Source organism: Mytilus trossulus, chromosome 4 (genome assembly GCF_036588685.1).
Source record: "Mytilus trossulus isolate FHL-02 chromosome 4, PNRI_Mtr1.1.1.hap1, whole genome shotgun sequence".
In the NCBI taxonomy this organism is placed as follows: Eukaryota; Metazoa; Mollusca; class Bivalvia; order Mytilida; family Mytilidae; genus Mytilus; species Mytilus trossulus.
Window position 1 is genome coordinate 93,492,684 of NC_086376.1, and position 18,527 is coordinate 93,511,210.

The window sequence follows — 18,527 nt, forward strand, 5'->3', positions numbered from 1 at the left end:
AGGTTGACAGACTGAGGACTGACTGACATATTGACAGACTGAGACTGACTGACTTATTGACAGACTGGGACTGACTAACAGGTTGACAGACTTGGACTGAATGACATATTGACAGACTGAGAATGACTGAAATATTGACAGACTCAGACTAACTGAGATATTGACAGACTGGGACTGACTGACATATTGACAGACTTGGACTGACTGAAAGGTTGACAGACTTGGACTGACTAACAGGTTGACAGACTGGGTCTGACTGAAATATTGACTGACTGAGACTGACTGACATATTGACAGACTGGAACTGACTGACATATAAACAGACTGAGACTGACTGACTTATAAACAGACTGAGACTGACTGAAATATTGACAGACTTGAACTGACTTACATGTTGACAGACTGGGACTGAATGAAATATTGACAGACTTGGACTGACTGAAATATTGACAGACTCAGACTTACTGAGATATTGACAGACTGGGACTGACTTACATGTTGACAGACTGGGACTGAATGACATATTGACAGACTGAGACTGACTGAAATATTGACATACTCAGACTGACTGACATATTTACAGACTTGGACTGACTGAAAGATTGACAGACTTGGACTGACTAACAGGTTGACAGACTGACTGGGACTGACTGAAATATTGACTGACTGACATATTGACAGACTGGTTCTGACTGACATATTGACAGACTGGGACTGACTGACATATAAACAGACTGAGACTGACTGACATATAAACAGACTGAGACTGACTTACATATTGACAGACTGGGCCTGAATGAAATAATGACTGATTGAGACTGACTGACATATTGACAGACTAAGACTGACTGACATATTGACAGACATGGACTGACTGACATATTGACAGACTTGAACTGACTGACATATTGACAGACTAGGACTGAATGACATATTGACAGACTTGAACTGAATGACATATTGACGGACTTGAACTGACTGACATATTGACAGACTAAGACTGACTGACATATTGACAGACTAAGACTGAATGAAATATTGACAGACTAAGACTGACTGACAAATTGACAGACATGGACTGACTGACATATTGACATACTGGGACTGACTGACATATTGACAGACATGGACTGACTGACATATTGACAGACTTGAACTGACTGACATATTGACAGACTAGGACTGAATGACATATTGACAGACTTGAACTGAATGACATATTGACGGACTTGAACTGACTGACATATTGACAGACTAAGACTGACTGACATATTGACAGACTAAGACTGAATGAAATATTGACAGACTAAGACTGACTGACAAATTGACAGACATGGACTGACTGACATATTGACATACTGGGACTGACTGACATATTGACAGACTTGAACTGACTGACATTTTGACAGACTGGGACTGACTGACATATTGACAGACTGAGACTGACTGACATATTGACAGACTAAGACTGACTGACAAATTGACAGACTAAGACTGAATGAAATATTGACAGACTAAGACTGACTGACATATTGACAGACTGGGACTGACTGACATATTGACAGACTGGGACTGACTGACATATTGACAGACTGGGACTGACTGACATATTGACAGACTGGGACTGACTGACATATTGACAGACTGAGACTGACTGACATATTGACAGTCTGGGACTGACTGACATATTGACAGACTGAGACTGACTGACATATTGACAGTCTGGGACTGACTGACATATTGACAGACTGAGACTGATGGACATATTGACAGACTGGGACTGAATGAAATATTGACAGACTGGGACTGACAGACATATTGACAGACTGAGACTGACTGACATATTGACAGACTTGGACTGAATGAAATATTGACAGACTTGAACTGACTGACATATTGACAGATTGAACTGACTGACATATAGACAGACTGAGACTGACTGACATATAAACAGACTGAGACTGACTGATTAACTAAGACCAATTGACTTCACTAATTGACAAACAGACTGAGACTGACAGATATATGTATTGATAGAATGAGACTAACTGACAAATGCATTGACATAATGAGACTGACTGACATATGTATTGACAGAAGAAGCCTGACTGACATATTGACAGACTTGAACTGACTGACATATTGACAGACTGGGACTGACTGACATATTGACAGACTGGGACTGACTGACATATTGACAGACTGGGACTGACTGACATATTGACAGACTGAGACTGACTGACATATTGACAGTCTGGGACTGACTGACATATTGACAGACTGAGACTGATGGACATATTGACAGACTGGGACTGAATGAAATATTGACAGACTGGGACTGACTGACATATTGACAGACTGAGACTGACTGACATATTGACAGACTTGGACTGAATGAAATATTGACAGACTTGAACTGACTGACATATTGACAGATTGAACTGACTGACATATAGACAGACTGAGACTGACTGACATATAAACAGACTGAGACTGACTGATTAACTAAGACCAATTGACTTCACTAATTGACAAACAGACTGAGACTGACAGATATATGTATTGATAGAATGAGACTAACTGACAAATGCATTGACATAATGAGACTGACTGACATATGTATTGGCAGAAGAAGCCTGACTGACATATGTATTGACAGAATGAGACTGACTGACATATGTATTGACAGAATGAGACTGACTGACATATGTATAGACAGAATGAGACTGACTGACATATGTATTGACAGAATGAGCCTGACTGACATATGTAGTGACAGAATGAGCCTGACTGACATATGTATTGACAGAATGAGCCTGACTGACATATGTATTGACAGAATGAGCCTGACTGACATATGTATTGACAGAATGAGCCTGACTGACATATGTAGTGACAGAATGAGACTGACTGACATATGTATTGACAGAATGAGACTGACTGACATATGTATTGACAGAATGAGATTGACTGATTGTATAACAGACTGTCACAAAGTAACTTGTAGACTGACTGATAACAGACTTAGACTGACTAAAATATGCATTGACAGATTGGCAGACTGAGACTGACTGACAGACAGATTGACAGACGAAGTAAAACATTTATACCCTCACTACTTTTAAATTTAATTTCTTTATTACCTACAAATAAAGGGGAACATTGATTCACAGTAATTTATTAAAAGGTAGATATTCTACATACCTTGCCTTACAAAGGTTTGGTTAACATCCAAAAGAATATCACATCCTTCCACAATCATCCTCTCTATGGATAAGTTTTTCCTGATATTTTCTGTCTCACTAACTTCATCGTGCATTATCTGTACATAAAATAGTATTAATAATTATAAATAATATTAGAATAAAATATTTAACAAACTATAGCCCCTAATGTCTTGTTCCATACAAAAAATATGTTTAGCATTGTTTGAACATTAAAGCATGCAGTATTGTGTATTCCTATCAAAATTAAAACAAAACTAAATAGTTTAATTATCAAATAACAGAAGTCATATGAAAACATTTGTTGGACATGCATGCTTAAGTTTTTATTCTGATAATATAAATAATACAAAGCAAAATGAATTTCCAAGCTGTCATTATCCATTTCCAATACATCCTGATTACAAGGAAATCAACTCGTTTAGGACCAATAATTTTTCAATATTTTTTTCGTAGAAAAAGTAATAAAATACTGGACAGAGTATTTGGAACATTAAAATTTTTAACTGTTGTTTAATTTCCTATTTGTATTTTTGTCTGCTGAATACTATATTATTCTGTATGAAACATTAAGGACATTACGGTTTAAATCCTTTCTTTGGTTATTTTTATGTACATTTCATAATAAAATGAGGACAATAGAATTGTTTTTAAATCCACTGTAGTGCTTCAGTGATTCCCAAATTTTTTCCAAAATTCTATCATCAAGTTTAGAAAAACAGAGCAAAATACAAAAACTTAATACTGACTATGAACCATGAAAATAAGGTCAAGGTCAAATAAAACCTGTGCAACTGACATATAGATCATAAATATTTCCATAAACCAAATATAGTTGAACTATTGCATATAGTACTAGAAAACAAGAATGTGTCCTTAGTACACAGATGCCCCACTCGCACTATCATTTTCCAGGTGCAGTGGACCGTGAAATTGGGATCAAAACTTTAATTTGACTTTCAAATTAGAAAGAGCATATCATAGGGAACATGTGTACTAAGTTTAAAGTTGATTGAACTTCAACTTCATCAAAAAACTATCTTCATCAAAAACTATCTCGACCAAAAACTTTAACCTGAAGCGGGACAGACGGAAGAACGGACGTAAATAAACATGGAAAGACGAACTGACAGAATGGACACACAGACCAGAAAATATAATGCCCTTACTATTGTAGGTGGGGCATAAAAACAGACCCAAAACACAAAAACTTTATTATAACCAATGAGGTCAAAGTCAGATGACACCTGCCAGTTGGACATGTACACCTTACTGTCCTTCCATACACCAAATATACTAGACCTATTGCTTATAGTATCTGAGATATGGACTTGATCACCAGAACTTAACCTTGTTCACTGATCCATGAAATGAGGTCAAGGTCAAGTAAAAACTGTCTGACAGGCATGAGGACCTTGCGAGGTATGCAAATACCAAACATAGTGATCCTATTACTTCTTATAAAAGAGAATTTAACATAACAAAAAATGTTTTTTTTTTTTTTCATGTAGTCACTGAACCATGAAAATGAGGTCAAGGACCATGAACATGCAAATGAAGGAGACTTCATAACATGAGATATATATATAGAAAGTATGAAGCATTCCATCTTCTAAAATATAAAGCTTTTAAGAAGTTAGTTAACCAAAACCTTAGATCACTTTCCCCATGTCGGGCTCTCTGCTTAATAATAAAATAATTTGTTACTAATCCCTTGTTCTGGAATGGGAAACCCCAAAAAATCAAACAGACCAACCTTAAAATAGAAAGTAACAAGAATGTGTCCATAGTACATGAATGCCCCACTCAAACTATCCTTTTCCATGTTCAGTGGACTGTGAAATATGGGTCAAAACTTTAATTTGGCGTTAAAATTAGAAAGATCATATGATAGGAAACATGTGTGCTAAGTTTCAAGTTGATTGGACTTCATCTTCATCAAAAACTACCTCGACCAAAAACTTTAACCTGAACTTTGCACTATCATTTTCTTTGTTCAGTGAACCATGAATGAAATTGGGGTTAAAACTTTAATTTTGCATTAAAATTAAATAGATCATATCATGGGGAACATGTGTACTAAGTTTCAAGTTGATTGGACTTCAAATTCATCAAAAACTACCTTGACCCAAAACTTTTATCCTGAAGTGGGACAGATGGACGAACAGATGATAAGATGGATGAACGGACGCATAGACCAGAAAACATAATGCCCCTCTACTATTGTAGGTGGGGCATAAAAACTACAACTGCCATAGAATGTGTTGATCTCTTAAACTTAGGAACTTTGAACTAGATGTCAGTAACTGCTAGAACTCTCAAATCTGTAGTTAAATGTCTTTTTGTTGTTGGGATGTACAGGTACAAGGCCACTTCCCCTCAGTGTTTTTGATAAATGTATTTCTTTTTGTGTCATGGTTTTCATTTGTTGTTGTGTAAATTTTTTTGTTTGTTCTGTATTTAGGCACTTAGTTTTCTTATTTGAATTGTTTTACATTTGTCATTTTATGGCCTTTTTTAGCTGACTACGAGGTTTAAGCTTTGCTCATTGTTGAAGGCTTTACAGTGACTCATACTTGTTAATTTCTGTGTCATTGGGTCTCTTGTGTAGAGTTGTCAAATTGGCAATCATACAACATCTTTTTTATATTAGCTTTATAATGCACTAAATTAACAGACAAAGGGACATAACTCTACTGCAAAATATGAAATCCACAGTCAAAAACAATAGTGAGGAAACTTTCTTGGTCCAAGAACACAGTTGTGGTAAGTGAAAAATATTACATTTGATATAAGGCCTCACCCTAATAGGCCACAGACCACAATTAATTCCTCTATCAGTTCTTTATAACCTTTTGAATCATTAAAAAAATTGCACCATGCACTTTTGTCAAATTTTTTGTGTGTGAAATGTATTGTCCTAGTCCAAATATATATCCAAAATTCAGAAAGATTGAAGCAATCACTTTTACAAATTTAGCCAATACACATCCATACCCCTATTGACAAGTCAAGAGATGTTCCGAAAACTGTAAATATCACCTTTTTGCACTTGGCCTAATCACTCATTCCATATCAAAATCAGTTAAAATACTACATCCAAAAATTTATTTGACCTCTCTTCTTTCATTTCCACCCAAAAAGATTTAAGGAATGAGTGAGGAAAGGAAAGAAAAAAAATTAAAGAAAAATACACTCTAATTAAAAGGAACTATATTCGTGGACAACGAAAAGCGGGGTCATTAATTTTGGTCTTGGGACTATTAGGGGCCTAAAACTTGACCAATTCTAATACAACTTGGCATGATTCAAGCTTAGTATATTATAACACAGGTTACAAAGTTTCAAAGCCATATGATACCAAAAAAAAAAATGTGGCATTTTTTATATCTGAACTTTGGGTGCTGAATTGTGGCGTTGAATTAGAACAATTAAAACTATCAAATTTGAGCTTCTTAAACCCAAAAGATACCAAAACTAACACTTTTTAATGTCTCTATGTATAAGTTAACATCTATTTAAAGCAACAGAAAGCATACTTCATGTGTCAGACTTATGAAATATGGCCCGAAGGTAATTTTATATGAGCCTGTGCCAAAAAATAGAGGTTCTCAATTAGGGTGAGGCCTTATATCAAAATTAATATTTTTCACTTACCACAATTTTCTGAAGTTGTTTAAAAGTTATCAAAAAAACTTTAACAGGTTATAAATGTACTTTTAATGGAAATATAAGTTTCAAATAGCATAACACATGTGGATAAAATGGTCTTTAGCAATGTTATGCTTAAAAAAACAGGTTGCCAGTTTAGGCCGTTCCCCACATTTGCATATTTAAAATCGTCGAAAAACCTTCTAACATTTGTCTTAAAATCGCCAAATCTCCAATTCTACTCCATAGATATTTCTATGATTGGCATGGAGATAACTATCCAACAGAGCGCACCTCACAATATACTACACTATACTGCACTACACTAAACCTCACTAGGGGTGCAATCAACAGTTTTTTTCTATGACGTCATATTTTGAGGGACCATGTATAAGTGACCCTTAGTGGTGGACTGATTAATGCTGATACCTGTATAAAACTAGATATCACTGGAATCAGAATGTTCTCTAGTTTATAATGGAATAAAAAAAAAAGTGTACTTTTAATAGTATAAAAAAGTTTTATCCAGAGAAACTGGGAAAAACATTGCCTAATTTAAGCTTTAAAAACCTGAAATCAGGTCATGTGCACACCCCTGACGACATGATACCTGCACATTTTTCATAATCAAAGTTGTATGAATTTCATAGATTTTTACCTGGTCTTTCAAAAAATTCATGCTTCAGGCTACGTTCGCCTGCTCCGAAAAGAGCTACAGCGGCTGCAAATAAGTTTTGAATTTTCACTTCCAAAACAAACGACTGTTTACAGTGTTGTCTCCCCTCAAAACATGAATATTTAATCTAATTTCTAAAATTATTTTAATCATTCAACCTGTTTTAATTGAAGTTAATTAACATATCTTTACAACCAAATACAAAAAACATGATACTTTTTCACCAATTATGTTGATAAAAAGGGACTTCCCTCCATGTCTATTTTCAGTTGGGGAATAACCCCTAGTTTTTTTTATACGAAACTGTTTATTAGCACCCTAGTTCCTTGTATGAGATTGTTACACAACATGAACACAATTTGTATTGAGCTTGATTAACCTACCCTTGACAATTCCTCCAGCTTTCCCTTGGCATACTCCAGACTCTGTCTCTCTACATGGTCATGTGGTGTATGTGCTAGTAGTTCATGGAGAGTTATAATGTAGCGAGGTATCTACAAAATAAAACAAATTCTTTAATTTGCTTATGTTTTCCTGCTCATGTATTAACAATTGATGAGTAGATCTTGATAATTAAGAAATTACAGTACTGTAATTGAATAGCTGCCACTGTTAGTAAGTAAGTAACTTAATTTTATTTTAAAGTCAGCATATATGTAAATGCTCTTTTGTTCCAACGATGGAAAGTTCTGGGTGGAAAGAACTAGCTAGCTGAAAAGTTCCAGAGGAACTTATTAACTAGTTACTGGTCTTCCTCTGGTTTAAAAGTTCCACCGGAACAAAGTGACTAGTTGAAAAGTTCCACCGGAACAAAGTGACTAGTTTAAAAGTTCCACCGGAACAAAGTGACTACCGTAGTTAAAAAGTTCCAACGGAACAAAGTGACTAGTTGAAAAGTTCCAACGGAACAAAGTAACTAGTTGAAAAGTACCACCGGAACATATTAACTAGTTAGAAAGTTCCTTTTTGCCAAATTAGTCAAAACCGGAACTAACAAACTAGCCCAAAAGTTCCAACGGAACTTATCAACCAGTCACAAAGTTTCATTCGGAGAATTGATGCAAAGTAAAATAATGGAATAAGTTCTAATTTATTTTTATACATTAATCTGAAATTGATATTTTTAAAAGTTCCCAAATGAGGAGGGGTATTCTTCCCTCTCTTGAGGGTACTATGAATACTAAACTTGCATGATAATGCAACTTATTCGGTTTTATGTGAGCTATGAAATACAATGTACAACTTAAATTTTGCTAACTAGTTGTTCTGTTCAGCCAGAACTATTCAAATAGCTACATTGTTCTGGGACTTATCAACTAGCTACTTTTTTTGGGAACTTTTCGACTGCACACGGAATAAAACAACTAGTTGGAAAGTTTCATCGGAATAAAATAACTAGTTTAAAAGGTCCACCGGAACAAAGTAAGTGACGGAACATAGTATCTTTTACATATATACATAAAAACTGACTAATGACAATAGGCAATCTAATGGCCAAAATGCAGTTAAAAGGAGACACATAGCTGAGACAGTTTAACTGGATATTTGCGATTGTCAAATTTAAATATTATATAGAAAACTCTACATCTAAAGTATTGTTATTCATATTTTAATGCATCACAAGTAGAACATTAAAGCTTGTAAAAATGTATAAATCTAAGAAAAAAAGAAAATTACTGAAAATTTCATAAATAAATTATTTTGGCTCATAAACATCATACAAATAAAACACCTTCAAAATGAAAGTAATTTTGTTATTTGTTTGGTTCAGATTGAATAATATCAATTCTAACATGACGTCCTTCAAACGCTTTGAGTACACACCCGTGGTAAAATATGAATATATTGCATTGGCTGTTCCGATCGTACTCCCACGTCATATGTGTTTTTTTATGAATGAAGTACCCGACGTCATAGAATGATGACGTTATAATTTGCTCATTTTACGGGAAAATACACGCTTCTGATACCGAAAATCATCACAACAAGGAAACGTCAACAAACTATGCCAAAATGTGGTATATAAGCCCATTTTTTATACATAGAAGACATATAAGTTAATTAACATTAAAATTCATCCAAATCTATCCAAACAAGTTTTGTGAATAGTTTGAGCATGTCACTTTTTCTGTTTGCTCCGTTCTTTTACGCCAATCTAAAAGTGCGTTAATTTATGAGAACGGCAAATAATGGCCTCCACCTAGAGCGCTTCGATCCAAAACAATTGCCGTATTTGTCCTATTAGAATCGAAATAATTCATGGGGGCTTGAATATATCTAGATTTTACCACGGGTTGTCCCTTTATGCCGATATTTTACCCCTCGCTATCGCTCAGGGTAAAATATTTGTCATAAAGGGCCAACCCGTGGTAAAATAACGATATATTCAAGCCCCCATGAATTATTTCTTAAACATTTTTTGTGGATTCTTACAAATCAAAATTATCGTCAATTGTGAATTTGATGATAAATTTTATCCAATGAAAAAAAAATGTTACACAAACATAATTTGCATTAGATTTTAATTTCCTAATTGTTACTTCCCCTTTCCAGAACTACCTAAATTATAACTCAGAAGAGTCTGATTTTTGTTGTGTAGCTGTACTGAATATTCCATGACAAGTCTAGAACTGTATAAAGGGTTGTTCTTGACCAGATTTATACAAGGTTTTTTTTTTTTTTTTTTTTTTTTTTTTTTAATTTTTATTATTTTCAAGATTTACAACAAATACAACACATCAAACATACATACACATACATACAGTAATATTAGCGATAAATTTGAATATATATTTATTTATGACAATAAACATTGTTGTAAATTCATTTTTTCTATTTATATGGAAAAAAAGAAGTAAGAAAGTACAGAAGAAAAATATAATTAGAGTTAAATGTTCAAATACCACTGTGTGGCACTTAAGAATTGTAAAAAAAAAAAAAAATATAAAAAATATCCCGGAAGATTTTCAGTACATAATAAATTGTGCTATTAGATACAATAATATTTTATTATGTTTTGACAATAAATATAGATTGTAAAAACAAATGACAAATTGAATTATAAAAATAATACTTTAAAAGCATTCCACATGGTATCAAAGTGTTTTTGTCTCTTATTTTTGACTGCCATTATTTTTTCTAAATTGTACATATATTTTGTAACTTTTCTTTAATGGCACTGACTGAAAGATCTTTTGAAAAACATCTACTGTTGTATATAAATTGTTTCATGTATAGAAAAATCAAATTATATGGGTCACCTTTTCGAACTTTTGTTATATCTCCAAAAATAAAATTCAACTTATTCAATGGCAGGCTTACCCCACCAGATAAGAACCAATAATCTACATCTTGTAAAAAATTTTGGATAATCTCACAATTCCACAGAATATGTTCAATGGTTTCTTCTCTAATTTACAAAAAGTACATTGAGGGTTATCAATAAGTTTGATTTTACATAAAAATTTATTTGTGGCAAGAATTCTATGGTTGATTCTGTACTGAAGCCACTGTAGTTTAGTATTGACAGTGACTGTAAAAGGTAGTTCAAATATATGTTTCCAAATGAGATCTTCACCTAATATTTCACTCCACTTCAGTTTTCCTGTTGGAGTCACCTTATTACTTATTTTATACAATGTTGATAAGTACATCCCGATTGAGTTTTATTTTTATCTATAAATTGGATTTGCAGCAATAATTTTCACCAGTTATTCCCCCTGATTTTTGTTAACCAATTATAATACCTGATGCATAGGATATGTAAGAAAAACTTCCACGGATCTCCCTTCACAAACTGGTTTTTCTTCATATCTTTTCAGCAGAGCATTGAATTCTGTTTTTTGTTTATATTCGGCAAGCACCTGTAGACTGTAGTGATGGTTACGTACATACTCCTGATATATACACAGCATAGGGAGCAGCATATCAAACAGATCACCTGTAATCATATAAAGCAACATTAGAATAACATCAAAATAAACTACTGCAAATTTTCAAATTATAATGAAGTATTTATTGATGTGAATAATGCGACTTTGTGTGAGTGTCTCAATAATATAAATTTCATTTTTTATATCCGTCATATACATTTATAAAGATCTTTTAAAAAAATTGCAATGATTAATCTAGTTTTCATTCTTCAATAATTGCAATAAAATAATTAAGTTTTACAAGTCCATAAAAAATTATTTGATGTGATGCATTAGCTAAATTTGGCCTTCATCAGTTATATAAGTGAGTAAAAAAATGGTCAAAATTGTTATTAAAGAGATAATTGAAATAAAACTCATAGTCTAGAAATATTTCTGATGTCCTAATGCACTGTGACAGTAAAAACAAATCTTCTGCTGGTCTACACAATAAATGACAAGAGGAGATCATTCCAAAAAAATAAAAATAAAAAATAGACATGGATGGAAAGAGAACAAACTGATTTTTCATTTTTGTAATCCTATTTCATATACAGTACTATATTATTCCCATTCATGCAACACTATATATACTGAATCAGGCAACAAAAACAAATCATAATTTTTTTATTATCTTTTTTAATGCGGTGAATATATTTGAACTAACAGCAAGTATTTGAAACAACAGCTTCACATATGTCAACTAAATATCACCTTGTAAACTTAAGAATAGGAAAGATGACCAATAGACCTTATTTCTAGCTCAGATTATGCAACTCTTGATCGGTAATTTTGCGACACTTGAAACTATCTAAAAATTCTCCAACCCCCCCATAATTTCTGATTAATATGCATACCCCTTTCAACTTAAAAGTATATAAAATTGGTGTGGCTATAATGGCCGTCCACCATGACACAACAAACACACTCTCATGGAAAAGTAAATGAAAGCCGTAAACATAGTATACAACATTATAGAATGAAAGATTTCCTAAAAATCACGATAGAGATAGGTCGATGCAGTTTTGTTCAGCTATACACACATTATTTCAAAATATGATATTTTTTCGATGATAAACCAAATATAACAAAGGAAAATATATTTTTCAATCCATTCCACATTTCTATCCTATAAAAATTATTGATATATAATGATATATTATAGAAACGGAAAACTAAAACTACACTTCCCCAAATGACGAGTTTAAGTACTGTTTACAATTTCCCCAGGGAAGAAGATTTAATTATATAAAGACCTATGATTGAAAATTCTAACTAAAGAACTAATTTTTAACTTATATAAAACAACTACAATATATAAACATTCAACTACACTTTGAGTAGGTATCTATACAGAGAACATAAGACTTGGACAAGATCAGAATAAGTGGCATCCATCTCCAATGTTTAAATAACATAGCTACAAGTTTGGAACAGGTAAAGAAGAAGTGGTATCCATCTCCACATAGGGCTACATTCCCAATGCCAACTGTTGTACTATCAATATATGGTTTGAACATATATTCTATACAAAGGTTTCATCAAATTGACTTCTTTAGAAGCAGTAAAATTTGATAATTTCTTAACTTGTCAATTTTCAACTTTAGTTAATGCTTAACAAAATTGTGGCCTATCTAATCTGTAGTCACCGTTTCAACAAACATTCATTTTTGGCACAAAAGGCTCTAGTTGCCTTTTCAAAACTGACCTTCTTGAAAAGGGGATAAAAAATCCCAGAGGGCATTCAAACTCATAGATTGAAAATATGAACATGGCTGAAATCTGGATGTTCAATCTTGCAATTCATGGTCCATATACCCAAATATACATATAGATATACTAGTATGAAACTGTAATCTTTAATTTAACCCTTCTTTTGAGAGCAAAATCATTAAACTGAGAAAAATAATCAAATTTAAAAGGGGTGCAAGTAGTATGGTAGCAACTACATCAATGATGTAGGCAGTATGTATTTACTGTTATATGACTGTTCCGGACCATATGAGTATTTGGACCATACGCGTATGGTCATGACCATATGCGTATACTCATATGGTCCGACCGTAGGCGTATGGTCGGACCATATGAGTATTATACTCGTTTGGTTATTAACGGGCTGGACCATATGAGTATTTTTTTCAAATATACAATAGAAATAATACGTATTAATTTTTCATTTCATAAAGCTACATAAACATTAAATATTGATGCCACAGTCGCAGTTGATCTTAGTTTGCATCGCTAATTGTATTCGTGTATGCTTTTGTATACTTAGAATGACATTCACACGGTACCATACATGTAGCTTTTCTGCTATTGCTTGTTTTAGCTGCGTGTAGTGATATCGACTCAGACAATTCTGATGTGTCTATGGTGTTTGTAAGAAACTCTAGATCTCCAACATTGTAAAATACCATGATTCTTGCCGGTGATGTCACTTACTTTAAACAATAAAATTCCGTTTACAATATGTTCATTTGATTTTGACATCTTCTTATAATTGTACTTACAAATAGTAAGTAATATTAACTGTCTGAAACTGGTTTTTTTTATAAGTTTTTTTAATATATAATAAAATGACATTTTAGTGATGTAACAACCAGAAGTGTCACACCTAATAAAGAGTTTAAAAGTATACATGTTGATTACCCTGACCATATGAGTATATACCCATATGGTCATCACCATACGCGTATGGTCCGGATACTCATATGGTCCGGATACTCATATGGTCCGGAACATGACCAGATGGGTTCAATTCTGAACACTAGGACAATGATACAAACAAGACAGTTACATCAAACATACTGACAGTAGACTTATATGGCCATGGGATAATTTGACAAAAGAGTATTATTCCAATGCTAAAGAAAACATATTTACATCAACTTGCAACTCTCAAGGTCAAATAATAGGAAACAAAATTAACTGTCAACGTTTCAGCATAGGATGACTAAGATAACACAAAGAAGGCTACTGACAGACTATGGACAATTATGACCAAATTAGGTTTAATTTCACTTAAAATTTCAGAGGGAGAGATAATTTTTACACTATTCAAATCTATTGGAAAGGTGAGCTTAAAATGTTTCTTAAAATTTTTAAAGGATGGAAACGTAGAATGTCTAATTGACAAAATCCCAACCAAAGAGCAGAAACAGTCAAAAGCAAACAATAAGTCTTCAAAACATTTGAGAAAATTTATTGACAGAAGGCATGCTTCAACTGGCCCCTAAACAATGATGAATGTTAAAGTTGATTTAAATTTATTAAACTATATATAGTTTTCCTAAAGAGACCCAGATATGTATATCTGTCCAAACCATATATGTGAGCTGTACAGTTGACTGATTATAGATACTTACCGGCACTAAACTTACCTAGAACCAGAGTGGGCCAATTCTCTAACCGAGCACACAGGCCTTTCAGGAATATCTGATGTAAAAACAATAAGGTTTCACTGTGGAATAGAAAATAAAATGTTAGACTGAATTCTTCAAGAATAACAGGACACACAATGCAAAAATTATCAATTTATTAAGATATAGTGAATTACTTGTGTTATACAGAAATAAAACTTAATAAAAATAATGGTTTGAAGAGATAATGTCTTGTCATTTATTAATAAACAGCTGTGCCAAGAGCACTTGATATCCTCGTATTGTGCATTTTACAATTGTAGCCAGAATAATATGAAACATTTAAAAAGAATCTTGTATTAAAGAAGACAGTATAAAATTGGTTATGTAGAAACATTTGTTTGAGGACATCTTTCGGCATATAAATATTGCATCAAGTAAGACTGTTAACAGTCTCATAACTCTGGAACTGTAAACAAGAAAATATTTTAAATATTCTACATTTACTAATCATGACAACAGTGTTAAGATTGTAGTAAATTGATCTCTGCATACTATAAGTAAAAAAAAGTTTTTTTTATTAATCTGAAAGTCAAAGTATCATAACTCTGGAAAAATATTTTTTTTCAAAACTTTCTGTATTGAACTGTTGTTGTTTTAAAATAGTATATATCTTTATGTGGAGTAATAGGGGAATTTATGATAGGTCAAACATTTTTAACCTGTAGATTGTAGCATTAGATCTAGTGTAAAAATATATCTCCTGTCAAAAAAGATCAAGTTCCAAACATACTACACAACTGGCAATGCTTGCCCAGCTTTTAAAATATTTAGAATCTTAACTGTAGAGAGAGGATAACAAGAATGTGTCCACAGTACACAGATGCCCCACTCGCACTATCATTTTCCATGTTCAATGGACCGTGAAATTGGGGTCAAAACTCTAATTTGGCTTTAAAATTAGAAAGATCATATCATAAGCAGCAAGTGTACTAAGTTTCAAGTTGATTGGACTTCAGCTTCATCAAAAACTACCTTGACCAAAAACTTTAACCTGAAGCGGGACGGACGGACGGACGAACAAACAGAGCCACAGACCAGAAAACATAATGCCCCTCTACTATCGTAGTTGGGGCATAAAAATCAAAATATGGCATTAAGAGAAAGAGAAGTGAGCCACAGCACATTACCTTGTTATAAAGGACAGAGTTCCAATTTCCAATGTGTTAATTGCACTTATTTATATTAAATATTTCCAAAGTGCATCACTCATTTGAAAAAGTCAATTGTCCACCATTATAGAACTTGTCCAATGGATAGACACGAGCAGACAGATGGAAAGATATTAGAGGGGGACAATAATAAGGGACATAATCTACAACACATTACCTGTTCAAAAATATGGAATTGACATCCTCGTGAGATATAGGTGGTTTTTTAGATGATGCTGCCATTCTAAGAGGTCGTAAAAAACAAGTAACAAGAGTAGATAACTGTCTGTTATATTCTTCTTCACATTCCACCATATTAAAAACAATACTATTCCTTTTACGCATACTCTCTGCATGAGGAGAACGTATGTATAATTCAACGATCTGTTTCCATCTTCTTCTACATAACCAACCTCGGAAAAAACTCTGAACCTATCAAAAATATACAGTTTATTAACCATTAATAAAGTATCTTCAAAGAAATGCTAAGGTAAAAGTACAACTGGTTTCATTAGTTTTTAAAAATGAAAATGCCAATAGTTCTTTAACTACTTATTTTTGGCGTTCTTATGATCTGAAATCATATTACATGTAATAAACTGATCATTGGGAATGTGTACTAGACCCCAATCTGAATTGACTAGAATTGTCAGTTTGCCTACAAAGGATGGTGATTCTATCCATGCACTACAGCTTGCTCCACAGAATCTGACTGCCAAGAAATAGCACAATAGACCTGACAGTGGCTTTAAATACCAAACAATCAATCAATCAATATTAATAAACTCATCCAATGACATTTATTTTTTAAATCTGTAATAGTATGGAGCAAAAAACAAATTCCTGATTCAATCATCTATATTTCATATTGAAAAAATACTATTTGAAATCTGGAGTTGTTCCCCTTTTGCCAGAAGACCTAAGCTGACATGATCTACTTTATACATCCATTAAAACAGTAGTGTCATTGTCATTGTGGTTTATATAAAAATAAGGAGATGTAGTTATTGCAGTTACAACTATTAACACAATCCAAATAACATGGCTGTAAATCTACATTAACCAGAACATCTACTGATCACCTTAGCTCATCCCTTTATGAAAAGAGAAACATTGCTGCAACCTTGCGGTTATGTTGCAGCAACCTTGCGGCTATCTTTTTAGTTCACCAGAATACCTGAAAGGTGTTCACCAGTGTTCGCTGCTAGCAGTGACCTTTCAGCAACAGTTCGCCACAAGGCTGAATTTCAGTAAGGGTTACCACTTAAGTATAAGGTTCAATATAGTTTCCTGTTATTTATATGGAACAGTGAGATGCACCCCACAAGAATTTGTCACTGTGCTGTTGATTAATGTTTGGTCATTGGAACTCCAGTTTAGTACATATACACTTATAAAATGGATATAAAAATGAAAATATTACAAATGTTTTAAAGGCTTTATAGCTAGATTCATCGACCTCCATTAGTTAAACAGTAATTTAGTTAGATTTAGTTTATATTATCTGTGTGTTTCTCTGTCTTATATGTTCTCCCCTTTATTTGTATTGTATTGTAGTCCTGTTATGTAATGTTGTCATTTTAATGTTATATTTAAAATTGCCATAAAAGCAGGAGGTTTGGCATGCCACAAAACCAGGTTCAACCTACAATTTTTAAATGTCCTCTACCAAGATAGAAAAATTGTCATTGTTATATTATAGTTTGTATCTGTGTGTGTTACTTTTTAGTGTTGTGCTTCTGTTGTGTCATAGTTCTCTTATATTTGATGCGTCTCCCTCAGTTTTAATTTGTAACCCGTATCTGGTTTTTTTCTCAATCCATTTATGAATTTCGAACAGCAGTATATTACTGTTGCCTTTATTTATACCTACCTTTTTAATTTTCTTAATTTCATCTGTTTCTTCATCAACCGAATGGTTGGATACTATTCTCTCTTTCTTAAATTTCTGCAACTACACAATTACAAGTAATTATCCTAAATTATTGGGGTTTATATACAAAAATAACTGACCAGACAAATTTCTACAATATATTTGAAAATTATTACAATGCTTGTAACTATTTAATAATTTCTACTCCAGCAAACAAGAACTAATAACTTTAAATTACCACAACAATTAAAGTATAATAATCAACATCAAGAATGCATATATGTTTCCATAGTACACAGATGCCCCACTCTCAATATCATTTCTATGTTCAGTGGATCGTGAAATTGGGGCATTCAAATAAGAAAGATCATATTATAGAGAATATGCGTACTAATTTTATAGTTGATTTGACTTCAACTTTATCAAAATATACCTTGATCATAAACTTTAACCTGAAGGGGTACAGACAGACAGACAGACGAACAACATAATGCCCTTAGGTGGGGCATAAAAATATTTGTTCATTAGACACCATGCTGAAATAAGCTTACGTTTCCATATCCACTGTACTGTAAAGTTTGGATCAAAACCCTTAAAACTCTCCCCATGCTACTGTATCATA

At 33.1% G+C, this 18,527-nt stretch overlaps 1 protein-coding gene across 7 annotated transcripts in view; it reads right to left on the bottom strand.

The window, feature by feature from the left end:
• LOC134716352 (ras-specific guanine nucleotide-releasing factor 2-like) overlaps positions 1–18,527 on the bottom strand; it is a 119,406-nt gene that overhangs the window by 42,340 nt on the left and 58,539 nt on the right. For 6 of the 7 annotated variants that reach the window (XM_063579302.1, XM_063579305.1, XM_063579303.1 and 3 more), the window contains 6 exons: positions 17,906–17,986; positions 16,211–16,464; positions 14,843–14,922; positions 11,298–11,491; positions 7,935–8,045; positions 3,205–3,322 (listed from right to left, as the gene is read on the bottom strand). In XM_063579302.1, the coding sequence (XP_063435372.1) occupies positions 3,205–3,322; positions 7,935–8,045; positions 11,298–11,491; positions 14,843–14,922; positions 16,211–16,464; positions 17,906–17,986 (838 nt within the window). The remainder of the gene's footprint in view (positions 1–3,204; positions 3,323–7,934; positions 8,046–11,297; positions 11,492–14,842; positions 14,923–16,210; positions 16,465–17,905; positions 17,987–18,527) is intronic. The other variant, XM_063579301.1, reaches the window with a different exon arrangement.